Source organism: Bombus flavifrons, unplaced genomic scaffold, assembly GCF_040668555.2.
Source record: "Bombus flavifrons isolate JBK064 unplaced genomic scaffold, iyBomFlav1_principal scaffold0062, whole genome shotgun sequence".
NCBI classification, from domain to species: Eukaryota; Metazoa; Arthropoda; class Insecta; order Hymenoptera; family Apidae; genus Bombus; species Bombus flavifrons.
The window spans coordinates 69,278-90,228 of record NW_027184807.1 but is presented as its reverse complement, the minus strand read 5'-3'; the positions used below and the strand labels follow the sequence as shown (position 1 = coordinate 90,228).

At 43.0% G+C, this 20,951-nt stretch overlaps 2 protein-coding genes across 2 annotated transcripts; both read right to left on the bottom strand.

The window, feature by feature from the left end:
• Positions 1 to 13,258: 13,258 nt before the first annotated feature.
• Positions 13,259 to 14,068, bottom strand: LOC138189467 (uncharacterized). Its single transcript, XM_069131507.1, has one exon. It carries the CDS (start codon positions 14,066 to 14,068, stop codon positions 13,259 to 13,261), a length of 810 nt encoding a protein of 269 aa, XP_068987608.1.
• Positions 14,068 to 18,495, bottom strand: LOC138189466 (uncharacterized). The gene is made up of 2 exons (XM_069131506.1): positions 17,367 to 18,495; positions 14,068 to 16,988 (listed from the first exon to the last, which is right to left on the bottom strand). Exons 1-2 carry the CDS (start codon positions 18,493 to 18,495, stop codon positions 14,068 to 14,070), a joined length of 4,050 nt encoding a protein of 1,349 aa, XP_068987607.1.
• Between the last annotated feature and the right edge of the window lie 2,456 nt (positions 18,496 to 20,951).

Here is a 20,951-nt window from a genome sequence, read left to right as displayed (position 1 = left end):
CGTTGACGTGATATCAGGCGAACGCGTCTCCCAGCGACTGGTCGAAAATACAATGACAGACATTGTCGAATACTAATTGAATAAAATCATTTAATTTTCATAGAATTTGATATTTCTACGAGGAATCAATAAGTCTCTCGCATATAGTCTAATAGATCCTTTGATAGATCTAACGAAGAAGTACCTAACCGCGATTACAGCCAATTAGTACATATTATTCGCTACATAATTAATAACTGTATCACGTACATCGATGCAGGCGATATTGAAGAAAAAAGCCATTTTATGTTGTTACTATAACGAGTAAATTTACTCGTTCAACTTGAAAGGAATTAATAAAGAACCAGACTTTTAAGTAAGCATCAAGCAAGAATTTTAAATATTTTAAACAGAGATGTAGGTGTTATTCAAGAAAAAAGAACATTTTATTTTTTAATTAGCACGAGTAAATGAACAAATACCGATAATATAATATAACGCTTAATATGAATTTTATCTGTCTGATTATTTAATAGCTTAATTTATTTCACAGTAACGTCATCGACTGCCCTTAGGCTCTGTTACGTCGCGCAAGACTTCTGCACGCTATCCGGCGCAGCTTGACCGCCGACGGTCTACGCACCGTCCTTCGACCCTCAACAAATCCAAGGAACCCGTAAAATGACAGCTTTTAATGCTATTGTTTTGACATATGTCGTCAATTTACGGAATAAGCTCCATATCCTAGAGATGCTTTTTGTTTATAGCCAGTTTAGAAAGGCCCTTGGATTTACTACACGCTATTAGGAAACCCGGAGAAAGCTGGTAGTGACTTAGTAAAAAACGAATGTTTAATCACCGGGAAATCCAGGTTTTCCGTTAAACAAGACATCAACTAGCAACATTGGTAAGAGGCTTCATCCCCTCTAGTCATTCTTTAACATTGACTTAAACCAATGGACATCATAGATCGTGCCCTCACTCTACTCACGAAAAGTGTGAACAACGAATCCACGTCCTTCATAAAAAGGGAACACCCACACCGAGCTTTCTTCTGTAATCCTACGAGAACGACCTACAGTTTTTCTACAACATTCATCCTGTCGATTACGAGGCTACTTCGGTTGCCTCTCTTACTCCTTCCTTGACTACGTCATATCTTAGCATATCGTCTACGTTACTGCAAATCAGTGTAAAAGTGTTGAAAATATATAAAGTTATAGCTCTGTTAATCACAGTGTTATACTTATTCAACCACCCCTATTATCCTAGACGAAATAAGGGGATCGATCTATCCGCGGTGTCGATTCTTGCAATCGTAACGGGAATTTACGACTCCCGTTGACGCGCACTCTCGCAAGCGCGTCTCCCCGCGATAGGCCGAAAATACAGGCTCTTTTCCCTTTTTGTTCAAACTAATTGATAGTCGAAAACTAGTATCAAGGAGGTATGAATGTAGTCTTAGTTTGTAGAAACTATTAAAATGATAAAAATGGATATCGTATTAAATCGTAAAAGATGCCAATTTACGATAAAAATTAAGAAATCGTTCAATTTGATTTTGTTACAATGGAAAAACCGTCTCCTGCTATGTCAAAAAATCGTTACCGTTTGATTAACAAACCGACGCCTTGTTAAGTTATATAAGGAACACGGAAGTCGCGCGCGAGTTCTTTTGTGCCTGAAATTCCGGAGAGTGAACATCGAAGAAGAATTTAAATATAAGGTAAATAAAGAAAAAATACCAAATAATAACATTGTAACTAGTAATTTATAACGTCTAAACCATTAATTTACAACAATTAAGTTATTAATTTATAACATTGAAGCCATTAATTTATAACATTTAAGGAGTTAATTTATAACGTCTAAACTATTAATTTATAACATTTATGCTATTAATTTATAACATACAAGCTATTAATTTATAACATTTACACTGTTAATTTATAACATTTAAGCCATTAATTTACAACATTTAAACTGTTATTTTATACATTTAAGCCATTAATTTATAACATTTAAGCAATTAATTTATAACATTTAAACTATTAATTTCTAACATTTAAGCCATTAATTTCCAACATTTAAGCAATTAATTGACAACATCTAAGCCACTAATTTACAACATTTAAACTGTTATTTTATACATTTAAGCTATTATTTTATAACATTTAAGCTATTAATTAACAACATCTAAGCCAGTAATTTACAACATTTAAAGTGTTATTTTATACATTTAAGCTATTAATTTATAACATTTAAGCTATTAATTTATAACATTTAAGCCATTAATTTCTAACTTTTGAACTGTTATTTTATACATTTAGCCATTAATTTATAACATTTAAACTATTAATTTATATCATCTAAGCCATTAAATTATAACATTTAAGCTATTAATTAACAACATCTAAGCCACTAATTTACAATATTTAAACTATTAATTTATATCATCTAAGCCATTAATTTATAATATTTAAGCCATTAACCTAAAACAATTCCTCCATTAATTCTTAACAACTACACCAATAATGTGTAACCATATTCTCCCATTAATTCAAAGTAATTGTGCTCTTAATTTATAACAGTTGCACCATTAATAGGAAGCAACTCTACATTCATTGATTTAAATCAGAACCATCAATTTGTAGTGAGTGAATTAATGATTTATATTGTTTTATTTTATTAACGAAATATCTCAGGTCCCAGGAGTGCTATTTTATTTCTATATAACATTATTTTTTAATTTTAAATATAGTACTTAATTTCTCATTTCACTATTTTGTATAAAAGCAGTGGTAACGCAGAGTGTAATTTTAAGATGTAATTTTCCATGTTTGCTAAAAACCAAGGAAACAACACCATATTCATGGAATCTAGGAAGCAAGTGTAGTTTAACCGAAGGCAACGACAACATATCTGTAGCTGCACATTAGTCAGAGGACATTTCAAATCTTGTTGTTGTTTTGTCTCGGAGTACCAAAACCGTTAGATTAGAAGTAATGTAAAAACAAATAAACTCCGGACAAAACAATGCCGCCGCTACAATGTCGCTTTATTATAAAATAATTTTACATCTCTGCTTCCAATGCGTAAAAGCTCATATGTAAATGGGAACCGAGCATAGTTACCTCCTCGTGGTGGGTCCCGGTAATTGGTATCGTTTTCCAAATAATAATACACCAAGTACTATTTCGAATATTAGTATTATTATTTGAAAACGATATCAAGCTAAAAACTACTTGAATATAGTCTGGTCTTGATCACCCAAAATAGTTTTGGTGATCTAGACTGGACTAATACCCCTCCGCGGGGGCAACGTGGGACATCGTGGGACATCGTGGGACATCGCAGGACACCGTGGGATGCGAGCGTATTAGCTTTAATTAATCATAAGATAGATACCTATGTTATGTACATTGTAAGCTCATTCTGTACAAAGATACTTATCTATCTTGGAACGACAAATAAAGATCTCGTCTCTCTTGATCCCTTCGCTTACCATACTGGAAAAATTGTTCCCACGATATATCGGTTCGCGATCACTCAGTTCTTTCAAACTGTCGCGTGGCGTACTCGCTCGCGTGTATTTCGGGTGCGTGCGGGTCAATGTGCTCTAGACAACTCTTAGGATTTGTAAGTCGCCCAAGGACAGCTCTGTCTTGGTGACTGCTCAACGTTTGCATCGGATCACGGGAGTTGTCGTCGTGCCGGTGATGCTTGCTAATCTGTTGGGGATTCAGTCGTGGATCTGCAGTCCTGTCCGATTGGTACTTCGGTACTCGGTCAGGGACCAGCAATTTCACGTCCTCCGTAATCCTGTTCGGCCCCGCGGGAGTGGACCCCACTGTTCAGTTGAGGTATTGCCTTCGTAATCCTGTTCAGCGGTCCCTCCCTGTGAGTGGACCCCACTGTTCAGTTGGGGCCTCTTGCCTTCGTAATCCTGTTCAGCGGTCCCTCCCCGGGTTCCACTTGTTCAGTTGGAGTGTGTCAAGTTGCTGGCCTATGTGCTGGATCCACTTCTGAATTACTAGTGGATCACTGGCATCATAGGTCGGCGCCATCGACCGCGACTCGTGTAAGTTTCGAACGGCGAAACGGGAATCGAGTTACGGTCAATTCTTGGGCTTTCCGTTGAACCTCGGGGTTATCTCGTGTACGGGGGTACGTCGCGTAGGTTTGTTAGTTCTTTCGAGAGATCGCGATCTCGTCCGTTTCGGGACAGTGTCAGTAGCTTCATTTTCTTCTTTTCGTTCCAAGTTATATAAATGTGTCTTTGATACCGAATGTTGCCAGTAGGGATGCGAATTATTGTATATTTGTACTGATCGATGTAATCGTTGTGTGGAAGATAGATGTTGCGTTACGTATGCCTTGTTCTACGTTTGTAAAGATTCATGTTAGCGCTGCGTTGGAGATATGTGTTTCGCAGTTAGACTACGAAACAACTATTTCTTTACGCAGGCCCATGGTCAAGTAGTGTCAAAACTGGACATTCTGCCAATAGGTTGAATGTAGAGATCGATGTGTAGTGTTAAATAACCCATGGGCGGGTCTCGTGCGTAGTCACCTCCTCGTGGTGAGACCTGGTAATTTTCATCGCTTTCCAAATATTAATCAGTCTATTAATCTTTGGAAAACGGTACCAAGCCAAGAACTACGCAACAGTCCAGTATGGATCACCAAAAGCCTCTAAGATCATTTTGGATTATCTACACTTTACTGCACTATTAATTTATAACATTTAAGCCATTTGTAATTTCCACCAATCTCGGGGAGACGCAGTCGCGAGGAGATACGTCAACGGGAGTCGTAAATTCCCTTTACGATTATACTAATCGACACCACGAGTTGATCGATCCCCTGATTTCCGTTAAGATAATAGGGGTGATTAAGTTTATATAACACTGTGATTCACAGAATTATAAAATATAGATTTCCAACACTTAGACTACACTGTTGAGTAGATACAAATCGTCGATAACAGCTTATCGCACGAATATGAGATAGATATGAATAGTAGAGCAAGGCTCGTACCGTCGAATTTCGTATATTAGTGGACGTAGCACTAGAGGATACTTGATAGACTAGATTTTGATGCTAGACTTCGACGTTGTAGTATGTAGAAGAAGTAAGTTGATTTGACCTAGCGATATTGACGAAATAAGGTGACTTGACCTTCCTGATGTAGCAGGAGAAGTCTGCGACTTGACCCTCCTAGAGTCGTAGGAGAAGTATTCGACTTGACTCTCCTAGAGTCGTAGGAGAAGTATTCGACTTGACTCTCCGAGAGTCGTAGGAGAAGTGATGAGTAGGACGCCTCCGACCAACGTGGTTCGTGAGTGACCTTGTGCATGGGAAAACCCAGCCTGTTCTATTAGGCAGATGTTCGGTTTTTCCTAATGGACGCGTACCCGCTTGTTCCGTGTTTTGAATTGCGCCTAATAAACCCAAGGACCTCTCTAAAAACCTGATGTGCGTCGCAAATATTTTTAGCCCTAAGAAATCTTTCAGGACGACGGATTGAATGAAGATACATGTGTACACAATGAAAGAGAAAGTTATGGTTGGTCCTCAGGTTTATTGAGGGTCGAAATGACGTTACGCAGGCCATCGGCTGCCCGGTCGCGAGAGCTGCAGCGCCGATGTTTTAGGCGAAGTAACATCCTCCCCCCGTTGAGAGGGTACCGATCAAAAGTTCTGTAGGTAGAGTTACTTGGAGCTGCCGCCCAACTCTTTGTTGATTGCTGATTGTCCGTGGTCTGCTGGATGGGGTCAGCTCGAGCGTAGGACGTGCTGCGTGGCACCTCGATCCGCGAGGCTCGTTGTCGTGTGGATTGTGATTGTCTGGTTGAGGCCGTCTTCGCCAGAATGTATTCGTTGATACGGCCGAGAGGCCGTTGCGTTGAGGATATGTTGTCTTCCTTGCGTTCTGGATCGTCGTGGTCCTCGGCATTGCCTAGATAGTTTCTGTTGAAGTTCACGGACCAGGAAGTATCGTGAAACAGTTCGGCCCATGAAGTGTCGTGGAACACCTCGTCCCAGGAGGTGTCGTTATATATCTCTCCGATTTCACAACGGAAAGTGAAATTCGCATGTAGATGCGTTGTGGAAACGTGAAGAAGATCTATGGTTGGTTGGGGAACAGGGCTCCCCCCGCTGACCCATTCGTGTCGCGCCGTCTTGATGATGCGTGGTGGTTGGACCGGCGTGGACCAATTATCCGCAAAAGGCAAAATCAGAGACTTGTTCGATGCAGCGATCTGTGGCCGGGTATTGGGATCCGAAGGAGTGTTCTGAAAACTATCAATATCAATTACGTAATTATTCACGGTAGCAATAACGTAGATATTATTTCGCTTCGGGTTATTCGCAGCTGTGGCCCCTGTCGGCCATGGAGAGTGAGGACTCTTCACGGAATGTCCCGGAGAATGAATGAGAGTCTCCGATACGATGTTTATGCCAAATGTTGCGTGTGACGGTATGCAGGACAGGTTATTAACCGTCGAAGTGTTGATAAAGGAACGTCTGTTCCCAGATAATTCTATCATCGTGAATTTCGGAGAGTCTTCTGTAGGTTTCGATTCTAGATTGGCTTCGGTATCCTTGACGGGATTTAACCCGCTACTCTCGTCGTTTTGAATTACAGTTGCAGGGCATCGCCCATCCTGTAACAGCTTCGGAAAGAATGTTTGCGACATCTTGTCGCCTGGTGAGGTATTCTCTCTCTGTTGATCCAGAGAATCGTGAAGTGTTGTCTTCAGGACGCGTGTAGGCGATGAGGTGCGAGTTTCACGCAATGTGCCGCGCGGATTGGGCGATGAGATCCGCGTGTCAGGCGACGATATCGACGTTGGATTCGACGCGATGTTTTCTGCCGGCGGAGTATGGCCACTGTTGTCCTGGACGGGATTGAGATCCTTCTGGTCCAGAGTATCTTGAGCGGTTTGCTGATTCAAGGCGTTTTGTGTCGTTGAATCAGATTGTTGTGATGCTGACGATGTGAACGTGGTCGTCGTCAGGTCGCGTATGGGGGGCACGCTGTGAGTGTCACGCGATGAGCTCCGCATGTCGTGCGACGGGATCGGCGTTCGAGTCGATGCGATATTTTCCGCCGACAGAGTATGGCCGCTGTTGTCCTGGACGGGATTGAGTTCCTTCTGGTCCAGAGTATCTTGAGCGGTTTGCTGATTCAAGGCGTTTTGTGTCGTTGAATCAGATTGTTGTGATGCTGACGATGTGAACGTGGTCGTCGTCAGGTCGCGTATGGGGGACACGTTGTGAGTGTCACGCGATGAGCTCCGCATGTCAGGCGACGGTATCGGCGCTAGGTTCGACACGATATTTTCCGTCAGCGGAGTATGACCGCTGTTGTCCTGGACTGGATTGAGTTCCTTCTGGTCCAGGGTATCTTGAGCGGTTGATTGATTCAAGGCGTTTTGTGGCGCTGAATCAGATGGCTGTGATGCTGACGATGTGACCGTGGTCGTCGTCAGGTCGCGTATAGGTGACACGTGGTGAGTGTCACGCGATAGGCTCCGCATATCGTGCGACGGGATCGGCGTTCGAGATGATGCGATATTCTCCGTCGGCTGGTGTTTCACGCATGAATCGCGTGCTTTTAATGTCGAAGGGGTTGTTGATGGTAGTAGGTCAAAGAGGTCCAGGATCCGTACGTCAATCTTATGATGCTCTCGCAATAAAGAGTCTGCATGAGCAATTTCCCCCTCATCTAACGCTTCCAGCTCGTCCTGAACCTCGATTATCTTCCTCCAATTCTCGTCGAAGAAGTTACGGCATGCTATTAGGGAGTTCTTTTCTACCCGTCCAGACGCTTCATATTCGTCGAGTTGACGCTTCCTGGTCGCGAGTCGGCGGACTAAGATGCTTCGTCTCCGCCGCAGTGTGCTGATCGGTTCAGCGTGGGCCATATTTGAGTTTAATGGCAGGAACGAGTTTACCTTAATCAAATGGACGTTGATCTAGGAACCTGTAGCTACTCGTTACAGTGCGGTGTGGGCTCGCGTATGTGCTGAGCGAGGAAGGAGTTCCTTTCCGAGGGCAGCTCCTTTGGTTAGTTGCCTAAGTTGTTGGAATGTGGATTTCACGTGACACTGTATAGTCACTGGTCAGTGCACTTTATAATGGCGCAAAATCCGGCTCGAAGGACCATGTAATTACGACCAATCGCGGGGAGACGCAGTCGCGAGGAGAGACGTCAACGGGAGTCGTAAATTCCCGTTACGATTATACTAATCGACACCACGAGTTGATCGATCCCCTGATTTCCGTTAAGATAATAGGGGTGATTAAGTTTATATAACACTGTGATTCACAGAATTATAAAATATATATTTCCAACACTTAGACTACACTGTTGAGTAGATACAAATCTTCGATAACAGCTTGTCGCACGAATATGAGATAGATATGAATAGTAGAGCAAGGCTCGTACCGTCGAATTTCGTATATTAGTGGACGTAGCACTAGAGGATACTTGATAGACACTAGATTTTGATGCTAGACTTCGACGTTGTAGTATGTAGAAGAAGTAAGTTGATTTGACCTAGCGATATTGACGAAATAAGTTGACTTGACCTTCCTGATGTAGCAGGAGAAGTCTGCGACTTGACCCTCCTAGAGTCGTAGGAGAAGTATTCGACTTGACTCTCCTAGAGTCGTAGGAGAAGTATTCGACTAGACCCTCCTAGAGTCGTTGGAGAAGTGATGAGTAGGAAGCCTCCGACCAACGTGGTTCGTGAGTGACCTTGTGCATGGGAAAACCCAGCCTGTTCTATTAGACGGATGTTCGGTTTTTCCTAATGGGCGCGTACCCGCTTTTTCCGTGTTTTTAATTGCGCCTAATAAACCCAAGGACCTCTCTCAAAACCTGATGTGCGTCGCAAATATTTTTAGCCTTAAGAAATCTTTCAGGACGACGGATTGAATGAAGATACATGTGTACACAATGAAAGAGAAAGTTATGGTTGGTCCTCAGGTTTATTGAGGGTCGAAATGACGTTACGCAGGCCATCGGCTGCCCGGTCGCGAGAGCTGCAGCGCCGATGTTTTAGGCGACGTAACACCATTAATTTATAACATTTACGTCATGAATTTGCAACATCTAAGTCACAAATTCATAACATTTAAGCTGTTAATTTTTAAATTTATACCATTAATTCCTAACACTCAAACTATTAATTTATAGCACTTAAGCTATTAATTTATAACATTTAAGCAAATAATTAACAACGTCTAAACTATTAATTTATAACAATTGAAACATTAATTAGCAACATTTAAAACATTAATTTATAAGAATCAAACCATTCCTCGAGGAATCAGTAAGCCTCGCGCTAATAGCCCAATACATCGATAGATTTAACGAAGAAATACGTAACCGCGATTACAGCCAATTAGATCATATTATTTGCTACATAATTAATAACTGTATCACGTACAGCGATGCAGGCGGTATTGAAGATATAAAGCCATTTTATGTTACAACTATAACGAGTAAATTTAATCGTTTAACTTGAGAAGAATTAAAAAGGTACCTGACTTCTAAATAAGCATTAAATAAGAATCTTAAATATCGCAAACAGTGATGTAGGTGTTACTCAAGAAAAAAGAACATTTTATTTTTAAATTAGCACGAGTAAATGAACGAATATCGATAATATAATATAACGCTTAATATGAATTTTATCTGTCTGATTATTTAATAGCTTAACTTATTTCACAGTAACGTCATCGACTGCACTTAGGCTCTTTTCCCTTTTTGTCCAAACTAATCGATAGTCGAAAACTAGTATCATGTAGGTGTGAATATAGTCTTAGTTTGTAGAAACTATTAAAATGATAAAAATGGACATCGTATTAAATCGTAAAAGATGCCAATTTACGATAAAAATTAAGAAATCGTTCAATTTGATTTTGTTACAATGGAAAAACCGTCTCCTGCTGTGTCAAAAAATCGTTACCGTTTGATTAACAAACCGACGCCTTGTTAAGTTATATAAGGAACACGGAAGTCGCGCGCGAGCTCTTTTGTGCCTGAAATTCCGGAGAGTGAACATCGAAGACGAACATAAATATCAGGTAAGTAAGAAAAAATGTCAAACAACAACATTGTAACTAGTAATTTATAACATCTAAACCATTAATTTACAACACTTAAGCTATTAATTTATAACATTCAAGCCATTAATTTATAACATTTAAGGAATTAATTTATAACGTCTAAACTATTAATTTATAACATTTAAGCCATTAATTTCTAACTTTTGAACTGTTATTTTATACATTTAGCCATTAATTTATAGCATTTAAACTATTAATTTATATCATCTAAGCCATTAAATTATAACATTTAAGCTACAAATTGACAACATCTAAGCCACTAATTTACAATATTTAAACTATTAATTTATATCATCTAAGCCATTAATTTATAATAATTAAGCCATTAATCTAAAACAATTCCTCCATTAATTCTTAACAACTATACCAATAATTTAGAACCATATTCTCCCATTAATTCAAAGTAATTGTGCTCTTTATTTATAACAGTTGTATCATTAATAGGAAGCAACTCTACATTCATTGATTTAAATCAGAACCATCAATTTGTAGTGAGTGAATTAATGATTTAAATTGTTTTATTTTATTCACGAAATCTTTCAGGTCCCTGGAGTGCTATTTTATTTCTATATAGCATGATTTTTTAATTTTAAATACAGTACTTAATTTCCCATTTCACTATTTTGTATAAAAGCAGTGGTAACGCAGAGTGTAATTTTAAGATGTAATTTTCCATGTCTGATAAAACCAAGGAAACAACACCATATTCATGGAATCAAGGAAGCAAGTGTAGTTTAACCGAAGGCAACGACATCATATCTGTAGCTGCACATGAGTCAGAGGACATTTCAAATCGTGTTGTTGTTTTGCCTCGGAGTACCAAAACCGTTAGATTACAAGTAATGTAAAAACAAATAAACTCCGGACAAAACAATGCCGCCGCTACAATGTCGCTTTATTATAAAATAATTTTACATCTCTGCTTCCAATGCGTAAAAACTCATATGTAAATGGGACCCGAGCGCAGTTACCTCCTCGTGGTGGGTCCCGGTAATTGGTATCGTTTTCCAAATAATAATACACCAAGTACTATTTCGAATATTAGTATTATTATTTGAAAACGATATCAAGCTAAAAACTACTTGAATATAGTCTGGTCTTGATCACCCAAAATAGTTTTGGTGATCTAGACTGGACTAATACCCCCCCGCGGGGGCAACGTGGGACATCGTGGAACATCGTGGGACATCGTGGGACATCGCAGGACACCGTGGGATGCGAGCGTATTAGCTTTAATTAATCATAAGATAGATACCTATGTTATGTACATTGTAAGCTTATTCTGTACAAAGATACTTATCTATCTTGGAACGACAAATAAAGATCTCGTCTCTCTTGATCCCCTCGCTTACCATACTGGAAAAATTGTTCCCACGATATATCGGTTCGCGATCACTCAGTTCTTTCAAACTGTCGCGTGGCGTACTCGCTCGCGTGTATTTTGGGTGCGTGCGGGTCAATGTGCTCTAGACAACTCTTCGGATTCGTAAGTCGCCCAAGGACAGCTCTGTCTTGGCGACTGCTCAACGTTTGCATCGGATCACGGGAGTTGCCGTCGTGCCGGTGATGCTTGCTAATCTGTTGTGGATTCAGCCGTGGATCTGCAGTCCTGTCCGATTGGTACTTCGGTACTCGGTCAGGGACCAGCAATTTCACGTCCTCCGTAATCCTGTTCGGCCCCGCGGGAGTGGACCGCACTGTTCAGTTGAGGTATTGCCTTAGTAATCCTGTTCAGCGGTCCCTCCCCGTGAGTGGACCCCACTGTTGAGTTGGGGCCTCTTGCCTTCGTAATCCTGTTCAGCGGTCCCTCCCTGGGTTCCACTTGTTCAGTTGGAGTGTGTCAAGTTTCTGGCCTATGTGCTGGATCCACGGCTGAATTACTAGTGGATCACTGGCATCATCGGTCGGCGCCATCGACCGCGACTCGTGTAAGTTTCGAACGGCGAAACAGGAATCGAGTTACGGTCAATTCTTGGGCTTTCCGTTGAACCTCGGGGTTATCTCGTGTACGGGGGTACGTCGCGTAGGTTTGTTAGTTCTTTCGAGAGATCGCGATCTCGTCCGTTTCGGGACAGTGTCAGTAGCTTCATTTTCTTCTTTTCGTTCCAAGTTAGATAAATGTGTCTCTGATACCGAATGTTGCCAGTAGGGATGTGTTCAATCACTCGCGGAGAGACGCGATCGCGAATAAGCACGTCAACGGGAGTCGTAAATTCCCGTTACGATTAGATAATCGACGCCACGAAATGATCGATCCCCTATTTCGTTTAGGATAATAGGGGTGGTTAATTGAGTAGTTACACTGATTCAACAGGTATAACTTTATGTTTATTTCAACAACTTCGTGAAGAAATGATTACACTGATGCGAATGTACAAGTTAATAGTTGATTGATCTGCGGTGTAAAACCCGGTTACAAGATGTTGACGGTTTGAAGAAGAGAAAAAGAGTGAGCTTCGACGATGAAGCTGTGACGGAGGAAAACTGAGGATGGGTGTGTCTAGCGCACGGGATCATCGGATTTGTTGGTGACGATTTTGGCTAATAGAGTGAGGGAAATAGGCTTCGTTGTTAATTGGTTATTTGCTATGGTGGTGGGTGAGGAAGGATGCTCACCGCCCTCAAGATAAAGTCGTTGGTGGGAGGCCTCATACGTGAGAAACAGAAACTTTCCCGTGTCAACCCGTGGTGGGCAATAAACTTTAGGAGACAATGCAGCGAAAGAATGTTTGTTAGGTTCGAAGGACCTCGACTAGGAAATTGCTGAGATTTATGGAGGGTACTTGAGAATATTGAGGGTACGCAGTAAGGACGAGCGGACATCTGGTTACCATCTTGCCCGTGGTGTGTGGCCTGGTCTAGGTAGAGTGTCGCCCGGCGTAACATCCTCCCCCCGTTGAGAGGGCACCGATCAACCTTAGATGTGGGTCAGGTGGGTGTGTGATCCACCTCCTTCGATGTCGGTGATTGTCCGGACTCGACTCGGGCTGATTGACATGGCAGGGGGACCAGTCTTTTGACGCCGCGATCCAGGAGGCTCGATGATATCTGCACCGGCGCTGTTCGAATGATACCATCGGCTCCGGGATGGATCTTGACTACACGGCCCAAGGGCCAGTGCATCGGTGGAACGTTATCTTCTGATAATGACGATGGTGCCTTCTCGTATGTCGTGATTGCCCTTGTTCCATTTGTTTCGGATGCTCAGTTCGTTCAGATACTCCCGATGCCAGCGGCGCCAGAAATGCTGCTTGAGTTTTTGAATATGTTGCCAGCTGGAGAGACGATTGGTTGGAGTGTCCCTGAAATCTCGTTCTCGAATGCTGGTTAATGAATCTCCGATGAGGAAGTGACCGGGGGTAAGGACAAGGAGATCGTTTGGGTCGGATGAAATTGGAGTCAGCGGACGGGAGTTCAGGATGGACTCGATTTCAATGATTAGTTTGTTGAAATTTTCGAAGGTTAAGAGCTCGTTACCTGCGACACGTCTGAGATGTCGTTTGAAGGATTTCACTGCAGCCTCCCACAACCCGCCGAAGTGAGATGAGTTGGGAGGGATGAAGCGCCATTCGATCCGTCGGTCGGCCAAAAAGGACTGAACCTTTACCTTATGATCGTCGGCCTGCAGGGGGTTTCGAAGCTCTCGTAGTTCGTTGTTGGCGCCAACGAAGTTGGTACCGTTGTCGGAGTAAATTGTTGCGCAGAATCCTCGGCGAGCGATGAATCTTCGCAGAGCAGCAATGAAGGCCTCGCTAGTGAGGTCGCTGACCAGCTCGATGTGGACTGCTTTAACTGCCAGACATACGAAGATTGCTACATATGTCTTGATTTTACGTCGGTTGCGATCCTTTCGTTCTTTGATGTAGAAAGGTCCGCAATAGTCGATTCCGACGTTGGTAAATGGCCGAGATTCCGTTATCCGTGCAGCTGGAAGATCACCCATCACGTAAGGTCATCCACTGGAGGTGGGTTAGCTCGGCAGCAACGGACGCACTTCTTCAGCGTGCTCCAAACTTGACTACGGCCGTCGATAGGCCAATAAGTTCTTCTTAGAACATATAAGGTGGCTTGAGTTCCAGAGTGGAGATTCAGGAGGTGTTCATGCTCGATTATGAGCGCTGTAACTGAGGACTTCGGTAGAATGATTGGATGCTTCTGACTGAAGGGCATTGGTGAGTGACCGAGTCGACCTCCGACTCGCAATATCCCGTCCTTGTCCAGAAATGGGTTGAGTCGTCGTAATTTCCCCTTCATTGCAGAATTTCGGTCTGTTCGGAGAATATGGATTTCATCTGAAAAATAACAGAACTGTAGTAGTTTGATCAATTTGTTATGCGCATTGGTTAAATCATGCGTGGTTAGAGGTCCCCGTCGATCCTGTTTCTGTCGCCATCTAAGACAACGAGCGGTAATTCTCATCAGCTTGGGCCAAGACGAAAATCGCTCCAGTAGACTGTGGTCAGCCGGAGTCACGGACAGACAGATTGCCTTCTTCTGCTCCGGAATTTCGGTCAATGGTACTGGGTTCCACGTCGGCCAGTATTCTTCAGGATGTTGGAGCCATACCGGTCCATGTTGCCAAATGGTTGGTCGTAGGAAGTCTTCGGGCGATTGGCCTCGAGATATGAGATCTGCAGGGTTGTCGGTAGTGGGAATGTGACGCCAATCTGAGGTGTGAGTCTTCTGTTGAATTTCAGTCACTCGATTAGCGACAAAGGTTTTCAGCGTATGGGGTGATGTATTAATCCAATGCAGAACGATTGTGGAGTCAGTCCAATAAACAGTCCTAGAAATGTTGCTTGGTAAAGCTTGAAGGACTGTGGTGGCCAGTGATGTGAGAAGAAGTGCTCCACTCAGTTCCAGCCTTGGAATGGTTTGTGACTTGAGCGGAGCCACCTTTGACCTTGCAGTGAGAAGTCGTGTCCAGACATGACCATCCGGAGTGATGGTGCGAAGGTAAATGCATGCTCCATACGCCCTTTCGCTGGCGTCACAGAACCCGTGTAACTCAATTTCCGCTGCGGCCTTGATTATGGTTTTACGTGGGAACCTTACGTTGTTTAACAATGGTAGCTGTGTATAAAATTTGTTCCACTCTGTATGTAAGTCGGCCGGTAGGGATTCGTCCCAGTCAATTTTTAATGTCCAAAGTCTTTGGAGCAGCATCTTAGCTCGAACGATCACTGGTGCCAGTAATCCAAGAGGGTCGTAGATCTTGGCGATTTCGGAGCTGATTGTACTTTTCGTGACTCGAGAGGCGGTTTGGTTGATTTTGACGGAATACAGGATCGAATCGTCAAAGGAATTCCAGATAACACCCAGAGTTTTGAACGTTTGCGATTCGCCTAGCAGCAGCTTATCGTTTATGTCCTGCTCGGAAAGTCCTCGTAGCAGTTCCGGGTCGTTCGATGCCCATTTTCGAATGTTTAAGCCGGCTAGTTTGAGCAATTCTGTGAGCTCTGTTCTCAATGATCGTGCCTCGCCCCTTGTATCAACTCCCGTGAGAAGATCGTCGACGTAGAAGTCTCGCTTTAAGACTGTCGCCGCTCGAGGGTACCGATGTCCCTCGTCGTCTGCCAGTTGTCTGAGGCACCGAATGGCTAGATAAGGGGCCGCTGACAGCCCGAATGTCACTGTGTTGAGTTGATAAGTGTCAACCCTTCCATCAGAGTTGCGCCACAAAATTTGTTGGAATTTCCGATCCTCTGGACGCACAAGAAATTGTCGGTACATTTTTTCAACATCTCCTGTAATGACGTATTGATGAGAGCGAAATCTTAGAAGAATGAAAAATAAATCGTCTTGTAATTTCGGTCCCGTATGAAGTACGTCGTTCAATGAAACTCCGGTGGTGGTTGGTGCAGATCCGTCAAACACAACTCGGAGTTTCGTAGTTTGGCTGGACTCTTTGATCACGCCGTGATGTGGCAGAAAATATCCATCGTCCGTGTAGTGGTCCGTGGTAATCTTAGTCATGTGTCCTAATTCTAGGTACTCTTGTATGACGGCGTGATAGTCGGCTTCGAATTGTTTGTCCCGTTGGAACCGACGGCATAGGGATGTGAGTCGCTTCATCGCCATGGCTTTAGAGGATCCAAGCGAAGGGGTTGTTTCGTTGAACGGGAGAGCGACAATGTATCGCCCTTCGCTGTTGCGCTGAACGTGGTTTCGGAAGTGTTCCTCGCACTGTCGTTCCACTTCCGAAGTGTGTACAGCGGGAGGTCCTTCGTCGATTTCCCAGAACCGGGCGAGATCCGCCTGTAAAGCCGTCGTGGAGGCGTGAAATGCGTGTGCTGGTGATTGCGAGGTTGGGCTCCCCCCGATGACCCATCCGAATTGCGTTTTTTGCAGACGCAAGTCGGGTCCGTTTGCTTGACTGATATCAAGCTGGCCGACACAGAGTGATGCTAGTGTTGGCCCGGCGCTCAACAATATTTCGATCGGAGCGGGTATGTGGAATCTTGGATCGGCTAGTTGGAGATTCCGAGGTATCTGTATCGTTGAGCGATCTATGGGTTGATCTGGGATCCAAGACGATATTGTCGGTATGATTAGGAACGTCAAGGTGCGTTCGTATCTACCGTCAATGGAGGTGATCGTGGCCGTGATGTAGCGTTTTGCGGTCGTCGATAACGTGTTGAGTGTTCCGATTGGGACCGAACATTTCCATTGATTGAGTTTTAACGAATTAGCGAGCTTTTCTGTAATAAAGTTCATGCTAGAACCGGTGTCTAGCAAAGCCCGACAACGGAATGGTTGAATTTTATTATTCAAGATGTTGACCTGCGCTGTGACTAACAAATCGTGCTGCAATGGTTCGGAGGGAAGCGAGGTCAATGAGTCTGTTTTCTGTGGTTCGGTCCCTAGCAAAGTCGTCTGATGAAGTCATTGCTTTTTTTGTTGTTTAGAACCGGGTGATATATTTGGTCCCGATCCCGTCGTTCGCGATAGCCGAGATTCGCGTTTCGGAGATGTTCGCGGAGATGTTCGGGGGGACGTTCGAGGAGACATAGATGCGCGTCTCGAACGATGTGACGAACGCGGGGTCGGTGAACTGGGCGAGGATCGACCGTTGGATGCCCGGCTGCTCGACGATCGACCGCTCGACGATCGACCGTTCGACGATCGACCACTCGACGATCGACCGCTCAATGTTCGGTCTACACGTGTTCGGATTTTGCGATGATCATGGTCTCGGTGCAGATATGTATGGTGTCGCTGTCTGCAGATGCGACATGAACCGGCGGAACATTGAGTAAGGGTGTGACCCTTGCCTAGACAATTGGTACAGAGCGACGTCCTTTTGGCCGTTTCAAGACGTTCCTTGGGCGACTGCGCCTTGAAGGTTTCACAATTCCATATTGCGTGTGGTCCTTGGCAATTCGGACACATCGACGGCTGATGTGTAGTCGCGAATGCGTGAACTCCCGGGGCGTTCGGTTGCTGACGGTTATGTCGATCGGACCCCCGTTTTATCACGGTTGATGCTGAATTTGTTCTGTCACCGTTCGTACGCGTTTTCAGAAATTCTACCAAGTGCGTGTAGGACGGTATTTTCTTGTCTGGCAATGTGCGGTGCCATTTGCGTATGATGGCTGCGGGTAGTTTCAATGTGAATATTTTGAGAAGAACGACGTTTGATGCGACTGGTTCGCCGAGTTTCTTTAAGGCTTGGAGGTTTACCTTGACCGTCTCGAGAAAATCATCTATGGCTTCGGGTGTTTCTTTAGTTATTTTCGGATTGTCAAAAATCAAGTCCCAGTGGCGCATGCAGACTTGACGGTGGCAGTCGAATTTTTCTTTAAGAATGTCGATAGCGATTGAATAGTTTAATTCTGTGATGTCTAGCGATTGTATGCTTCGCGCGGCCTTTCCGGTCAGGGAGGATTGGAGATAATGAAACTTTTGCACGGGTGTAAGTCGCTCGTTTCGATCTATGATGGACAAGAAGGAGTCGTAAAATGAATGCCAATTCTCGACGGTACCGTCGAAAATAGGCACATGAATCTCCGGTAATTTAATTGATGCAGCCTCGCGAACAGCGGCTGATTCGCCGTTTGTCGATTGCGACGGCGTAACTAGTCGTAGATTGTTTAATTGATGAATTACTCGGAGCTCTAATCTTTCGTACTCGTCTGCTATTTCAAGGCCGCGCGCGATCTCTTCTTCATCTATACTTGTAATCTCGTTTTGAATGGCGCGGAATTCCGTCTCATATGTTTCCAGACGATTTTTAATTTGGATTAACTCGTGCTCTTGCGGACAGCTGGATTGTTCGATTCCGTCCAGCTTTTTTGATAAGCGTGTAAAGTGACTGATACACTGGCCTCGGCGTCGGCGCAAGGCGGCAAGTTCATTTCCGGTTGCCATTATTTATTATATGATAGAGAATGAAATGGTTAGAACTTACTTCTGTTGACGAAGGTGATACTTGTGATGTTGCGATCTGGGATTCCCGATGCGGAGTTGTTCCGGCTGCGGTAATCGCTCGTCACTGTGTAGCGAAGTATTGTGGCGTACGTTTCGTGAGGAAGGTGATCCTTCTCTAAAGTGACGCGTTTTGTAGTGAGAACGAAGTTGTTGAATATCGTTATGTTGACGATTGTCCAGTTGCGGCGGGAGGCTGCCTGGTTGCGTTTCAACCACCGAATTATGCCTCTTCAAAGGTGACGGCCCTTGGCGTTACTGACTTCGCCGGAGTGGTAACGCTTCCGCTGCTGGTTATGTTGGATTCACGTGGCACTGTATGGTAGTGGGTGTCACTGGCGTGCACTTTTCACAGACACGTGATCCGGCTCGAAGGACCAAAATGTTCGATCACTCGCAGAGAGACGCGATCGCGAATAAGCACGTCAACGGGAGTCGTAAATTCCCGTTACGATTAGATAATCGACGCCACAAAATGATCGATCCCCTATTTCGTTTAGGATAATAGGGGTGGTTAATTGAGTAGTTACACTGATTCAACAGGTATAACTTTATATTTATTTCAACAACTTCGTAAAGAAATGATTACACTGATGCGAATGTACAAGTTACATGAATAGTTGATTGATCTGCGGTGTAAAACCCGGTTACAAGATGTTGACGGTTTGAAGAAGAGAAAAAGAGTGAGCTTCGACGATGAAGCTGTGACGGAGGAAAACTGAGGATGGGTGTGTCTAGCGCACGGGATCATCGGATTTGTTGGTGACGATTTTGGCTAATAGAGTGAGGGAAATAGGCTTCGTTGTTAATTGGTTATTTGCTATGGTGGTGGGTGAGGAAGGATGCTCACCGCCCTCAAGATAAAGTCGTTGGTGGGAGGCCTCATACGTGAGAAACAGAAACTTTCCCGTGTCAACCCGTGGTGGGCAATAAACGTTAGGAGACAATGCAGCGAAAGAATGTTTGTTAGGTTCGAAGGACCTCGACTAGGAAATTGCTGAGATGTATGGAGGGTACTTGAGAATATTGAGGGTACGCAGTAAGGACGAGCGGGCAACTAGTTACCATCTTGCCCGCGGTGTGTGGCCTGGTCTAGGTAGAGTGTCGCCCGGCGTAACAGGATGCGAATTATTGTATATTTGTACTGATCGATGTAATCGCTGTGTGGGAGATAGATGTTGCGTTAAGTATGCCTTGTTCTACGTTTGTAAAGATTCATGTTAGCGCTGCGTTGGAGATATGTGTTTCGCAGTTAGACTACGAAACAACTATTTCTTTACGCAGGCCCATGGTCAAGTAGTGTCAAACCTGGACATTCTGCCAATAGGTTGAATGTCGAGATCGATGTGTAGTGTTAAATAACCCATGGGCGGGTCTCGTGCGTAGTCACCTCCTCGTGGTGAGACCTGGTAATTGGCATCGTTTTCCAAAAATTAATCAGTCGATTAATCTTTGGAAAACGATACCAAGCCAAGAACTACGCAACAGTCGAGTTTGGATCACCAAAAGCCCCTAAGATCATTTTGGATGATCTACACTGGACTGCACTATTAATTTATAACATTTAAGCCATTAATTTACAACATTTACGTCATGAATTTACAACATCTAAGTCACAAATTCATAACATTTAAGCTATTAATTTTTACATTTATACCATTAATTCCTAACACTCAAACTATTAATTTATAACACTTAAGCTATTAATTTATAACATTTAAGCAAATAATTAACAACGATTAAACTATTAATTTATAACAATTGAAACATTAATTGGCAACATTTGAAACATTAATTTATAAGAATCAAACCATTCCTCGAGGAATCAGTAAGTCTCCCGCTAATAGCCCAATACAGCGATAGATTTAACGAAGAAATACGTAACCGCGATTACAGCCAATTAGATCATATTATTTGCTACATAATTAATAACTGTATCACGTACAGAACTGCAGACGGTATTGAAGAAATAAAGCCATTTTATGTTACAACTATAACGTGTAAATTTAATCGTTTAACTTGAGAAGAATTAAAAAGGTACCTGACTTCCAAATAAGCATTAAATAAGAATCTTAAATATCGCAAACAGTGATGTAGGTGTTACTCAAGAAAAAAGAACATTTTATTTTTTAATTAGCACGAGTAAATGAACGAATATCGATAATATAATATAACGCTTAATATGAATTTTATCTGTCTGATTATTTAATAGCTTAACTTATTTCACAGTAACGTCATCGACTGCCCTTAGGCTCTTTTCCCTTTTTGTCCAAACTAATCCATAGTCGAAAACTAGTATCATGGAGGTGTGAATTAAGTCTTAGTTTGTAGAAACTATTAAAATGATAAAAATGGATATCGTATTAAATCGCAAAAGATGCCAATTTACGATAAAAATT

Bases quoted from the DNA above. Each gene is read 5' to 3' on its own strand.
- LOC138189466 (XM_069131506.1), bottom strand. From the start codon at position 18,495: ATGGCAACCGGAAATGAACTTGCCGCCTTGCGCCGACGCCGAGGCCAG. The intron at 16,989-17,366 runs GTTCATGTCGCA...CGACTTTGCTAG, and splicing joins CCTTACTCAATGTTCCGCCG to GGACCGAACCACAGAAAACA.
- LOC138189467 (XM_069131507.1), bottom strand. From the start codon at position 14,068: ATGGGTGATCTTCCAGCTGCACGGATAACGGAATCTCGGCCATTTACC.